Raw genomic sequence first — 14,515 nt, 5'->3', positions numbered from 1 at the left:
CCTCTCTGGGCCCCAGTTTTTACCCCTTAAGATAGGTAGTTTTTTTCCAGTCAAGATCCAAGATGTCACAAAATTAGCTATTTGAAATTTCTTACAAAGCCCCAGGCCCTGGTCCCCTTCTCTCAGCCCCCCTGAACTTCCCAAATCCCTGCACCTTTCTAGATTGAAGGACTATTCAGGCTGGGCAAGGAAAAGGAAGAGGAAAGTACAGGAGAGGGCATGGGCATGGCCAAGGGGCGGACAGGGGTGTGTGCTCCTGCAAGGCAAGTGAGAGGTAGAGATGAGGATTGGAACAGAGAAGAAGCTGTTCTGGAGAAGAAACCAGGGACCCAGAGAGGGAGAGAAGGTGTGTGGGGGAGTGTGCTTGGAGCGGGGTGCAGTGGGGCAGCCCTCACTGGCTTGATGTCACGGTGCAGGAAGCCCACGGAGTGGATGGCCTCAATGGACTCCAGGATCTGCTTGCCCAGCCGCAGCGTGGTGCTCAGCGTGAAGGTGCCTCGCGGCTGACTGCGACGCAAGTCAGCCAGGTTCCGGCCCTGGGGTGGGAGTAGGGTAACCTTGCTCAGCCACCACCACTGTGACAGTCTGGCCAGCCTCAGCCACAAAGGCTTGTGCCCACTCCCCACTCCTCCCGGGGCCGCAGTCGCCCTTCCCCAGTCCCACAGCAGGAGTTGCGGCCAAGTTCTTGGGTGAGACTGGAGGGAGGACAGGCCATAGGGACTCACCTGGAGCTGCATCACCACGTAGTTAAACTTCTCATTCCGGCCACAGCCAATGAACCGGCACACGTGGTCTTTCCCTGAGGGGCACAGACAGGGGTCTCCCAACTCCTACTCCTTCTCCATCACGTCCAACCCTAAGGTGGGCTCCTGGTGCACTCTGGGGCCCTGGCTCCCGGCCCCGGCCACATGAGCACTCTGCCTACACCCCCCCCACCCCCGCCCTTAGCCCCATCATTGCTCTTAGACTCCAGTCCCATCTCACCTGGTCCGTCACCTTGTCCACCCTTAGCCCTTTTCCTCCACCACACTACACTCCTCCCCAGCTTATTATCCCAGCTCCTCTCCTGGCCCCTGGCTCCAACACTGTTCCCTCCCGCTCTCCTGCCTTAGGCCTGCACCTTGCAGCTTTTTGAGCACAGCCACCTCCATCTTGAGGACCTGCTTGGGCTGCTGGGCTGACTCCACCTTGAGGGCCACATTCTCCCTGGTCAGCAGGTCCATGGCCTCGTAGATCTCACCAAAGCCCCCGCCTCCAATCTTTTTCAGCTACAGAGACAGGGGGAATAGGGGACACGGGGATCAGACTGAGCCGCTCCTCATCCCACCCACTACTGGGTCGTATCCTTCGTTGATGAGGGCAGAGGCCACCTTTCAAGGGGAGGACCTCATGTCTCCCTTCCTTGCCCCACCCACCAGGGCCCCCCACCTCCTTCATTAGTGCTGGAGACAGAGAGCTCAGCCCTGGGTGAACACACACACACACACACGTGCACACACACATGGCCAGATGTTAGAGTAGGCAGTGAGAAAGGATATGAAACATGTGACTTCATATAGACATGGAGACAAGAGTATACAGGATTCTGAAGCGATAAAGGGCTATCGTGAATCTTTTATTCTCTAGGACAATAAACATCATGCTCTCCCCAAACCCCTGCCTAGACCAAGCAACGTCCAAAAGGAAAGCCAATTTCCAGAACCTCCCAGCTTCAGGGTGGATTCCCGGGGAAGAAATTGGCAGAATCCTAAAAGATGTCACCAGAGTATGTGGAGGAAGATAGTATTTGGGGAAGGAAACTCAGGAAAAGGTGCTCACTACCCATGCCTGCTCCTGAAGCTCACATCACTTCCTAGACCCTTGGTCAGGTGCCCAGAACCAAGGTGAACCTTGTCTTTGGGGCAGGGGACACTGTGGGAGCATGTGGGAATGGAGGCTTGGAGAGAATGTCTTTGTTCCCAGGGGCAGCGCAGTGGAGATCTAAGCCTCTAGGTCCTCCTCCTCTAGCATCCCAGGGCAGGTAGTGAGCAAAGACAGAGAACTGTAATGGAGGAAGAATCAGCAAGGGGAGGTGAGCAAAGCTGAGTTATGGGAGGGATGAAAGTCATGTCAAGTCAGAGGCCCAGGGGTCTTGGAGAATGAGGGTGCTGCTGGCAATGGTGGGGGAAGGGGGAAGGGACTGAGTTCTGAGTTGGGACTCCTTTGATGTACAGCTCAATTCTCGCCTCCTCAGGGAGCCAGCCCCTCATGGGCGGCCTGTCCCCCAGAGCCTCACTTGTGTGCTGCTGTCTTGTAACTCATCTGCCACCGCTGGTCTTGCTAATGATTGGATGGAGGCTGCTCTGATCAGCCAGCCTCTAACTGACTCTGAGCCTCCTGTATGTCTGAGCCCTCCCCTAGGCATTTACTCAGTACTTGGATGCCCAGTAAACGTTGAATGGTGGTTGAAATGCAAGAATGAAGGAAGGAAGGAGGTAGGGCAGAGCTGAGGACTGGGAGTACCCAGCAGGTGGCAACTGAAACCACTCTAGAAAGAGAAGGACAAAGGAAAGATTTAGAAGAGAAGTGGAAGGCTGGATGGGATCTTGAAGACTCTTGGGTCCAAGAAGGAGATAAGGGAAAGAAGGAGGGGGAAGAACAGTGACAAACCAGAGTCCCACTCTACTTGAAACAAAAGTTGAAGGTCAATCTTCCAGAAGAATTTCAGAACCAGGAGGGGACCGACACAGACTCCGGGAGAGCAATGGCATGATGGCATGTCTCCCTCCGGGGACCTTTAAACTTTGCGGGACATTAGTATCTTCTGAATTTCTTTATGGTTAGCTGTGTATGAGCATGGAGGAAAGGGAGAGGGGGAGGGGAACAACAACCATGTCTCGGCTCTGTGCTCCAGACACAGGTATCATCTAAGCTTATCCCCAAAGGTTCCCAACAACACAGGTGAGGAAGGTCATAGAAGCCACCATTTTTTTTACAAAAGGAAAACTGAAGCACAGAGTTTAGAACCTTGCCCCAGGTCACTCAGCTAATCAGTAGCAAAGCCAGGTTGTCATTTAAACCCAGGCAATCTGATGCAGAACCCACACTCTGAACCACAATGTTATAGAATCAGTTGATCACACTGGGATTAAAAGTGTCAGGGCTGAGATTCAAGCTCAGATCTATGAGGCTCCAAAATCCTTGCTGGGCATGGTAAGGAGGGCTCGGGCAGCCAAGACATTTCTGACACCTACTCCCTGATTCCCCAGGGTTCCCCCTTCTCTACCACCTTCATTTCCAAATAGAGCCTATTTTTCCTTCCTTAGTCCCCTTCTCCCCCCACCCCCATCCCTTTACAGAACCTCCTGGGTTGAAGAGCTGGGCACCTACACCCACCCACTCACCTAACACCCCTCCTCTCTGGGCCCTTATCCATAGGCCACAGCAGGCACAGAAACTAGCCCCATAATACTTTTAGGAGGCAATGAAAATGTTTTAATTTCGTTTGAAATCAGAAGGAGAAAAAATGAACTTTTAGGTCAAACATTTTCATATATATCAATTTATTCCTCTTTATATCAATGCAGTCATAAAATACAATTTTAGTACTTTATTATTGAGGAAAGGGCCCAAGGAGGAGAGGTATCCAGGGCCCACGGAAGTCATAATGCAGCCCTGCCATGGCCCAGACCCTATTCATGACCCCATCCCCTGCCAAAGGACCTCACTAAACTGGAGAAGAAATATGATATAATAAGACCAGCATCCGCTTAGGGAAAAGGAAGCCTGGTTTTCTGGCCCAGCTCTGGGTGACCTGGGGTGAGTTTCTTAAGTTTCTGAGGCTCCACTTTTCCTCCTCTGTAAAATGAGAGAACTGGACTAGAATTGGTCACAAAGACCCCATCAGCTCTATGGTCCTGATTCTTTGGTGGGCTAATTCTTGGAAAGCATGACTGTTGACCCAGTTGTTAGACAGATCTGGTTCTACCTCCCAGTCATGGTAACTTGGCAAATTAACTAATTTGTGTCTCTGTTTCCACACCTGTGAAATGGGGCTAACAGTATCTACATTTTTTTTAAACAGCAGCTGATAATAGTTAAGTGCTCAAAACAAATGCTAACTTTCTGTTCCTATTATTGTTTGCTAGTCTAATTCTGAGAAGCCTGCCTCAAGAAGAAAATGTTATTATTTTTAAATACTCCACCTAGTACCACTGACCCTCATCTTCTTCTGGATACAGCCCATCTCTGGGCAACTTGTTCTTGGTTCCTGAGCCCTGCCTCATGTCTCTGTCCCACCCCTCATGGGGAGAGGGCTGAGGGGAAGCATCTGGAACCCCACCATCTCTACTTCTCTGGGGGGTGGGAAGTGTAGAGAGGAAAGCTCACAAAGATTGCATGCATGGCCCCTTTCTCCAGCTTCCACTTGTCATTTCTCTTCCCACTCATCTCCCACTTCCTCCCTCAAAAACACAAACTCACGAACACCATCCTTTTCTCACCTCTTCAGTGCAAATGTCCTTCTGCCTCCAGGCCACCCGCACCAGAAGAACCCTAACACCCCCCACATAGCCACCTGAGCTCTGCCTCCGGTCTACTACTCCCCATCCATGGAAAAATTATCTCCACGAAACCAGTCCCTGGTGCCAAAAAGGTTGGGGACCACTGCTTTATCAGATCTTCATTTCTGTAATTACTGTCTTGGCTCCTCCTTCCCTAGTCTCTGTCTCCCGTTATTCTCCCTCTCAGGAAGTTCCCCTCTGGGACATAGACAACCTCTACCCTCAGCTCTCCGGCTTCTCCAGCTAGCCCCCCCCCCAAAATCTCTGACTATGCTGCCACCTTTGCCCCTATCCCTGGGCCTCTAAGGAACCTGTCCAGAGGGGTGGTTGTTGCCAAGGAGGTCCACCTGCACTCAGGCTCACTCTCCTCTCAACCCTGAACCCCTAATGAGCTAAGCCTCTCTCCCCAAAGCGCGCGCGCGCACACACACACACACAGAAACAGGCTCAGTATACACCTGACCTGTGCTATGGTCCCTCTCTTCCTCCTGGCTCCCCACCCAGGTGCACACCCACAGCTCACACACTATCACCCCACAATCCGCCCCACATCAGACTGTCTCCACAATGATAAGAAGCAGAGAGCTCTTATGCAACGGAAAGAAAGGACATGGGACAGGATTGATTTACAGTTGGCCCTGCTACCCAGACACTGCCTTCCCCTACACCCTCATGTGTTCCCCTCCCATCCAGACCCACCCCCCCCCAGGAGGCTCGGACTACAACTCCCAGCAGGCCGAGCAGCCTGAAGTCCTGGGCTGGGGGAGCAAGGCACGCTGGGAGATGGAGTCTTGGCGTGTTGCACCTGCCGCAGCAACCAGCGAAAGGAGGAGGGTGGATGGAGAAGATGGAGTGCGGCTGCGGTGGGAGCAGCCCACAGGACGTCTTTCCCGGAACCCAAGCCTTTCCGTCCTCTGCTGCAGCGGAGGGACACATGCTCACTCACTGCCCTTCTCCAAGGTCCGGCTGAGAAAGAGCCCCCTCCCCCACCTTCCTTTCTCCCCACCCACTGAGCTTGGAACTCCTTCTCCACCAACCAACCAGGAGCTGTTCCAGGCTGGGACAGACCAACGTGACCTAGCCGGGAAAGCGGTGAGAGAGGGAGGGGCTAGAGAGAAAGCACTGGGAGAAAGTGATTGTCTACAAGTGTAGGCAAAAATAATGACATGCAAGCAGTATGCAAATGAGCTCGGGGCACCTCCCTGTTAGGGTAGGTTCGCAGAAGACACCAGTCTTTACAGGTCTCTAGTTCCCCTCCTCCCATCCTCCCCCACCCCTCCCTCTACCCGGCTGGGTCACTCACTCACCACCTTCCAGCGATCCTTTACCACGTAGTTGGCCGGCAGGATGTCGGCCTGCTCCCCTCCCCCACTCATGTTGGTTTCGTCCTTAAGAGCAGCCGCTAGGCACTGCATCCGACAGCCCGAGGGAGGGGTGTCCGCAGGGCCTGCCCTGGGGGGGCCATCTACCTGGGGGAGCGGAGAGGGGTTGTGAGTTGGGTGGGCCAGGGAGCCAGAACCACCTTGCAGATATGATGAAGGGAAGCTTCCTTCTAGCAGGCATCCTTCCCGGACCCTCGAACAGATGCTCTGGGGGTTACTGGTGGAAAGCACTATGGAAGCACCAGGGAGGAGGTGAGGGGAGAAGACAAACTACGAGGGACAAACTACAAGCTGCAGATGTGAAAACCAGTAACACACATCAATGAAAAAAAGGAGAGGAAAAGGATGTGTGAACAGTTTGTGGGGAAAGGGTTTCCCAAAGAGACATATGCTAGCTAATGTGCGGGAGACTTGCTAACCAAGGAGCACATTAGACTGGGACCCATGCTTATACGGGGAGACCTAGGCCAAGAAGGGCCAGTCTGTGGCCCCCGGCACCCACACTTTCCCTGTGCCACAAAATACCAGGGAGCTGTGCATCTGAGGCTTATGAAAGGGGTGATGAAGGGGTGACCCATGGAGACGCACACCAGAGTAACAGAGACCTGCTAACCAACTGTGGGAGATGTGATGACCAGAGAATGAAGAGAGAGCCAACAGCCCCTCGAGGGTGGTGCTGAGTAAGGAGAAGGCAGCTGCTGAGGGGCACACCCATTCTCCGTGGTGAGGCCAAACCACTGCCACAGACCAGGGCTTGAGAAGCAAGGATGGGCGTGATGAGGTGAACATAAGGCAATGGACACAAGACATGGCTTTTAGAGGAATAGCAGTTATATGGACACTCAGAGAGAGGCAGGCTGAACTGGGAGGAATTGGAGACAGCCTAACAGAGGAGTGACAGGAAGCAGCAGGTCTGGGTAGGCATGGGATTAGAGAGCCTCTGATCACACCTTTCTGTTTTCTGCTCAGGAATGAACAAGAAAAAACACAGCTCCTGTTGCATTAGGACAGGTTGAAGCTGGATACCAGGGAGAGTGTCCCAACTGTGAGGGGTAGGAGCCAGTGAGTGTTACTCAGAAAAATGCAAGTGTGTGACATATGTCTCTGCATGTATCCCTCTGTTTGTGTGTATCTGTCTGTGTGCATCTGTCTGTGTGTCTGTGTGTGTCTTTGTGTCTGTGTCCACCTGTATCTGTGGGTGCTTATGTGTGTTTTTGTGTCTCAGTGTATGATACACATGTGCAGGGAGGGGGCCAGAAAAGAGAACTTTTTGAAGTCTTTGCAAACCTAGTACAGGAATAGAATGAGGACCTTGTCTTCTTTTCTTTCCCGCTCCACTTTTTATAGGCACACTGTGCTGTCCTCACAATGACCCTGGAGAGTCACAGGTGGAAGGAAGTCACTCAGGCTGGGATTGGGAGTGGGGTGGTGAGAGGAGGAAAGTGTCTAAGATATCTACGGATAGCATGGGAACTCCATACACCTGTCTTTCCTTGGGATGGAAAAATTCTCCAGGGCTCCTGTGCCTAGGCATCCTGATACAGGGGGCAGCATGGAATGGTGAAGGCAGGGAAACAACCTCCGGCCGGTCATGGTGTGCCATGAGGGACATGTGGAGAAGGGATCTCCATGGGGAGAGACCATGTCACTCTCTCTCTGTATTTCTTCAAATGACTCAGCTGACTGTTAACTCCAATCCACACAACTTCAGAGTATCAGAACTGTGGGACTATCAACTAGGCCTCTGCTCTCCTTCTGCCAAGTGACATATAGGGCAGGAATTTGCAGGGCAGAGAGGGCAATGGCAGGATGAAGGGAGTGGTAGGGATGGGGGTCAGGTTCTGGGATATATGTGGAGGAGACAGGTTGAGAACAAGATAAAAGAAGCAACTGAACCAACAGGGAGGGAGCCTTAAGGAGTTGAAGAGGGTGACCTCTGGCGGGCTTTCCAGTCCTGTGATGGTGGATTCTATAGGTTGATGAGAAAAATTTAGGTCCTGCTCCCTTTGGCCAAGCCAAGGAGGAACAGGTGAGATGGGAAAAAGGAAGAGTGGAGGCAGGAGGATAAATGAGGGTTCCCTGCCTCTCCCTATTCACTGCCCTTCCCACTCTCTGCCTCAGAGGACTACACTCGACTCAGACTAGGGTTGGATGCCATGAACACAAGTAACTTAGCTCCCCCATCACTGCCCCCTGAGGATCCTTTGGGTGTATGAAGGCATGGGTGTGTAGTGAGAGAGGGCTGGTGGAGGAAGTCTTTATGAATATGTCAGAGAGTGCATGTTTGAGAGCAAGGGGCTAATGATGAGCGAGAGAGAGAGAGAGAGAGAGAGAGAGAGAGAGAGAGAAATCTAAGTGGTGGGAGCCTCTCATGGTGTGTGAGTACAGGTGTTGATGTATAACTATGCAAGGTGTGAGCCAAGTATGTGTGGGAAATCTGGGAGCCCAGGTAAGGAGGGGTAAAGGAGACCAGTGCAGTGATGGGTAATGGAAACAGATGAAAAGATGTGTGGGATGGGGCAGAGGAGAATGAAAGGGACCAGGAGCGACAGGATCAGAGGAGGCGGTTGGGTAAGATAGAGACAGGTGAGAGATCATGATGGCAGATGAGGAAGCCAGGACCAAGAGGGGTTTCTGGGCACAGGTGGAGGGGTGAGGTAGTTGGTAAGAAGGCTAGTGGAAGAAATGGAGGGACTGAGGACAAGGGAGAGAGGTTATGGAGAAAGCTGGAAACGACTTGTCAGGAGTGACAGGGGATTGAAGCCCTAAGGACAGGGACAGAGGTGAGAAGTGAGAAGCAAAATCCCTGGAGGGCAGGTGGGAGAGGGTGGGTATGTGTGGGGGGCAGGGAGCCAGTCCAGGCCTCCAATGCGGCCGGGATGTGTAGGCCGGAGTCCCAGCTCGGGCGGAGACGGCAGCAGGGTGGTGGGCGCTGGAGAAGGCTGCGCTGGGAGGGGATCCAGGCCGAGGCCTGCCGAATCCTTAGAGGGAGCCCCCACCCGACCCCCGCCCGCCCCGCCGCGCCTCACCTGCTCTGGGCCCGCTGCGGCTGACGCTGCGGCGGCGGCGGCGGAGGCAGCGGCTTGGGGCGGCGCATCCCCCGGGGCCGCGGCGGGGTGGGGGCGGGGGCGGCTCAGTGCGGCGCTGGGAGGCCCGCTCCCTCCGGCGGCGGCCTCCCGACCGGGACCATCCCGGCCCGGCCCGGCCCGGCCCCGATCCTCCTCGGGCGACGGCGGCTGCAGCGGCAGAGCGGGGAGCTGCCCACAATGCACTGCGCCGCCAGCATCAGCACCAGCCCTGACATCACCACCCCACCGCCCTGGCTCTTACATCACCGACCGTTCTCTGACATCACATTCTACCCTTCTCCTTTCTCCACTCCTGCAGCTCTAGGACTCCCGCGCGCGCGTTGTCCTGCTTTAGCTCTTCGGATCTCCTCGCTGCTCTTAGCCAGTCACTTGATCCCCACCCCCCAGCAGAGCCCCAGCACTCCTTACCTGTCCCCGTAAACTTCACCTGTCTCCACCACCCTTTTATCTTCTCCACTCCAGCATGTTTCTATAACTCCTCATCTGTCCCCATCAGACTCAACTGATCCCCCCACTCCAGCCTCCTTATGTGCCTGTTACTTTCCTCTAAACTCATTTTCCCTCACCTGTCATACATTCCCAACCCCATTTCTAAAACCATCCCTCACCTATAACTTTCTCCTAACCAGATGTACACCTTACCTCCTCTTACCTCCTGGCTCAGCATCTCTCTCTCTCTCTCTCTCTCTCTCTCTCTCTCTCTCTCTCTCTCTCTCTCTCTCCTATTGTCTCTTACTGCTTACCAAATAAGATGCATGCACTTTACTGTGACATTAAAAATTCTTCCCAGCGTAGACCCACAGAGGCCATTACTACCCTTCTGAGAGATTAGATTGCTCAACATTCACGGGACATACCTTGTACTTTGTCTCTCTCTCAGGTCCTTCCTTCCATCCTCATGCTTTTGATAAATGCATACTGAGCACTTTTAATAACAACAGCAGCAGCAGCAGCTATTTATTTTTCCCAGTCACTATTCTGACTTTGCACATTTTAATTCATTTAATTCTCATAACAGCCCTATAAGGTAGCAGTGCTAATGTTGTACCCACTTCATAGATGAAGATACTAAACTACAGAAATATGAGTGATTCACCTTGGGTTACACAGCTAACAAGTGACAGAGCTGGGATTCAAACCCTGGCTCCAAAGTCCATGCTCCTAACCACTCTGCTGGGAGGAAGTGTCATTGAGTCTGCAAGAACAGTCAGAGGAGGCATCTCAGAGGAGTTGCATTCAACTGTAATTTGAAGGATTAGAAGGAGTTTTCCAACAGACAACTGGTACCCAGGCAGAGGGCGAGAGGGATTTCCAGGCTGAGAGGACAGCCTGTGGTGAGCTGGAGGTAGACATGTGCAAGATGAAGGGCCTTTTGTGCTGTATTAAGATTAGATTTTCTCCAGTCCGTTTTTGAAAGTATAGTGGATAGTGCAGTGAGCCGTCTAGATGCCCTTTCAGAATCTAGTCTGACTCCTTCTCTGGGAATTTCCCCTGGACTAGGGAGATGCCTCATCCAAGATCATATACCCTTCCTGGGGCTTCCCATATCTTATCAGTGATCAACCTGTGAGTACAAAGGCCTCGCCCCCTCCACTTAATTTGGGACCACTCTGAAGGGACATTTATTTTCAAAACTCCTGATATGGTTAACTTCTATTGAGACTGCATCAAAGCTCAACTTCCCCTCTACCCATTACCACTCTCTTCACTCTTCCACAGATGTTGGCCCTCAGGGTACTCCCCAATAAGCCTATACTGCATGATCACCTCTGTCTCAGAGTCAGTGCCCAGGGCAATCAGACCTTTAGACAGAAAAAGACTAAAAAAATTCTGAGCAGAGCCCTGGTCATGTAACTCAGTTGATTAACCCATTGTCCTGATACACTAAGGTTGCAGGTTTGATCCCCAGTCAGGACACATACAAACATACAAGAATCAACCAATGAATGCATAAATAAGTGGAACAACGAATTGATCTCTCTCTCTCTCTCTCTCTCTCTCTCTCTCTCTCTCTCTCTCTCCTCTTTCTCCTCCTCCTCTCTCTCTCTAAAAATCAACTTTTAAAAATAATTCTGAGCAGAAATAAGACACAGCCTGATCTGAATATTGGGTTAGAATTTTTTCCGCATACTTTAAAATTGTTACTCTACTGTCTTCTAGCTTGCATTGTTTCTGATGAGAAATCTGCACTTATCTTTATCTTTGTTTCTCTCTATGTAATGTATCTTTTTCTCTTCTGACTACTTTTCAGATTTTCTCTTTATCACTGGCTTTAAGCTATTTCATTGTGATGTGCTTTGCTCTAGTTTTATTCACTTTCCTTGTGCTTGAGATTTGTTGAGCTTCTTGTATCTATGGATTTACAATTTTCATCAAGTTTGAAGTTTTCTCAGTTATTATTTTCTCAAATATTTATTCTGCCCTCTGTTTTCCCTCAGGGACTCCAATTACCCAGCACGTTAGGCTTCTTGAAGTTGTCCCACTTATGCTTTGTTCATTTTTTACCCTTTCTGCTCACTATGTTTCATTTTTGGTAGTTTCTACTGCTATGTATTCAAGTTTATTCATCCTTTCTTTTGTAGTGTATTTTTCATTATAGCTTACATCTCTAGAAGTTCAATCTGGGTCTTTAAAAACTTCCATACCCAATTTTTTTCTAACTTTTAAAACATATCAAATAGTTATAATAACTCTTTTAATGTATTTGTCTATTAATTTTATTTTCTGAGTCACTTCTGGATTAGTTTCAGTTTTTTCTCACTATGGATCATATTTTTCTCCTCCTTTCCATACTGCAATTTTTTACTGGATGCCAAATACTGTGAATTTTACCTTGTTGGATCCTAGATATTTTTCCATTTCAGTAAATATTCTTGAGCTCTGTTCTGGGATGCAATTTATCTGCTTAGAAACAGTTTGATCTTTCCAAGGCTTTCTTTTTAAGTCTTTGTTATGTGGGACCTGAGTAGCCTCTATTATAAGGCTAATTTTTCCTTACCACAAAGGCTAACCCCTTTGGTACAATTTACCCAATGCCCCATGCATTATGAGGTTTCCCACATCAGCTGAAGGGAACAATCACTCTTTCCATCCTTGAGTGAGTTCTGAGGATTGTTTGCTCTGCTCCTTTTAGGTAATTCTTTTCCCACTCAGAGAGTTTCCTCACACGTGCATGCTGATCAGTCCTCAGCTGACTGTCATGGGAAACCCTCTGAATATTCCAGAGCTCTGTCTCCTACGCTGTGCTCTACCCTACAAACTAGCTACCTTGGCCTCCCTGGCCTCCGCATTCAGCCTCCTCAGCTCTGAGACAGCCAGGCTCAGCCTGGGTTCCTCCTGCCAGATGGCAACACACCAGGGAGAACAAAGAGCTCACCTGGCTTGTTTTCTGTCATTCCAGGATTACTGTGCTGTGCTGCCTGATGGCCAATGTTCAAACATCATTGTGTCATATATTCTGCCCAGTTTTTTCTTTGTCATTACACATGAAAAGGTATACGGCCGAGGAAACAGTCAACAAAATGAAAAGGGAACCAATGAAGTGGGAGGAAATATTTGCAAATCATATATCTGGAAAGGAAATAATATCTAATATTTATAAAGAGCTCATAAAACACAACAGGAAAAATACTGATTTAAAAGTGAGCAGAGGATCTAAAATAGAAGTTTTCCCAAAGAATACATAGAAACGACCAACAGGTACCTGAAAAGGTGTTCAACATCACTAATCATCATGAAAATGCAAATCAAAACCACAGTGAGATACCACTTCACACTTGTTTGAATGACTACTATCAAAAACAGAAGAAATAATAAGTGTCAGTGAGGATGCAGAGAAAAGGGCATCTTTGTGCACTGCTTGTGGGAAAGTGTAGCCTCTATGAAAATGGCATGGAGGTTCCTCAAAAAATTAATATAGAACTACTGTATGGCCCAGAAATTCCACAGCTGGGCATTTATCCAAAGGAAATGAAGTCACTCTCTTGAAAAGATATGTACATCCCCATGTGCATTGCAGCATTATTTACAATAGCCAAGACATGAAAACAACTTTAAGTGTTCATTGATGGCTGAATGGATAAAGAAAATATGGTATATTATTCAGCCAACTTTAGAACATTTCCATCACCCTCAGAAAGTTTCCTTGGGCCTTCTGAATCAATGCCCAGCCCCACCCTAGCCTCTACTGGTCTCTTTCAATGATTTTATTTATTTCTTTTGGGAGAGAGGGGAAGGGAAGGAGAAAGAGAGGGAGAGAAACATTGATGTGAGAGGGAAACATCAATTGGTGTCTCTTGTATGCATCCCAACCAGACAGAACCCGCAACCCAGGCATGTGCCCTGATCGGGAATCGAACAGACAACCTTTCATTTTGCAGGATGATGCCCAATCACCTGAGCCACACTGGTCAGGGCTAGACAGTTCTTTCACATGGAATCATACAATATGTAGTCTTCTGATATTCTCTCTGTTAGTATACATTTGATATTTTCCATAATGAAAACAATTTTGTTGATTTGTATAGCACTTTGTGTTTTGTAAAGTGCTTTAGTAAAACAGGTGAGTAAGGCAGAATAACATTTTTTAACCAATTTTAAGGATGAGAAAATTGAGACACAGGTCACAGAGCTAATTAGTAACTGAATTAGGATTAGATTCTGGCCCTTCTGTCACCTGGTGAGATATTTTTCTCCATCATGCTGCCTCACTAGACTTCCCACTGCCCTGGGTTCCTCATCCCACCACTCTGTGCCCCATCTCCCCAACTCAGGCCTCTCTGCATTGAGCCGGGAGGTCTGAGCTGCCAGCCATGGCAGGCTCTGCATCCTCACCAACTAACAGTGGGCGTGGAACCAATCTCAGGGAGTTGTTTCCCATGTGGACAAACAGGCAAAATATCCCTTCTACTCTTTCTCATTCAGCCAGAGGTGGAATGGGGATGTCAGCTGCATCAGAGGTGTGGGCCCTAAAGAGATGGAGGCTAGTTTATTTTCTTTAAGACACAGAGGCAGAAACAAGGTGCTCTGGGTGTATATATGCATGTGTATACCTCACCCATGGGGAGAACTGGAGGGAAGGTGTGAACGTGGATAACAAGGGTGAAGGAAGCTGCCCATCATGTCATGTGGGTGAGGCCTCCTTCCTAAAGGTGCCCGGGGAGCACTTTTGTCCCATGGTTCATGTATCTCTGGCTGCACCCATCAATGGACAGGAATATCCTGAAATCTCTTTGCCTTCTCTATGTATCTTTGTGTTTTTAAAAAAGCATTATGCCTGTTCCAGAACCTCATACTTTGGTATTTTAATCATTATCATTCAGGAGAAACTTCAGTGGTGCTTTTCTTTGGGGAGTGAGTTTGGGGTCTCAGGACTCACTTCCCACTGTATACCCTCTTGTTCCATTTGTTTATTTTTATCCTATATTTGTTATTTTTATAATAAAACGAGAGGGAAATCATTATTATTACCAGTTAGCAATGGTGAATTTGCCTGTTTCCCTGA

General features: G+C 49.6%; 1 protein-coding gene across 2 annotated transcripts in view; it reads right to left on the bottom strand.

The window, feature by feature from the left end:
• Positions 1–9,033, bottom strand: part of TTBK1 (tau tubulin kinase 1) — a 41,138-nt gene extending 32,105 nt beyond the window's left edge. For both annotated transcript variants that reach the window (XM_090282453.1, XM_090282454.1), the window contains exons 1-5: positions 8,953–9,033; positions 5,849–6,010; positions 1,121–1,268; positions 726–799; positions 396–536 (exon numbers count right to left, since the gene is read on the bottom strand). In XM_090282453.1, coding sequence (XP_090138579.1) covers positions 396–536; positions 726–799; positions 1,121–1,268; positions 5,849–5,956 — 471 coding nt within the window. In that variant the 5' untranslated portion in view covers positions 5,957–6,010; positions 8,953–9,033. The remainder of the gene's footprint in view (positions 1–395; positions 537–725; positions 800–1,120; positions 1,269–5,848; positions 6,011–8,952) is intronic.
• Between the last annotated feature and the right edge of the window lie 5,482 nt (positions 9,034–14,515).

This window comes from Furipterus horrens, unplaced genomic scaffold (genome assembly GCF_987537825.1).
Source record: "Furipterus horrens unplaced genomic scaffold, mFurHor1.1.pri manual_scaffold_6, whole genome shotgun sequence".
NCBI classification, from domain to species: Eukaryota; Metazoa; Chordata; class Mammalia; order Chiroptera; family Furipteridae; genus Furipterus; species Furipterus horrens.
This window is presented reverse-complemented; position numbering and strand designations above follow the sequence as displayed.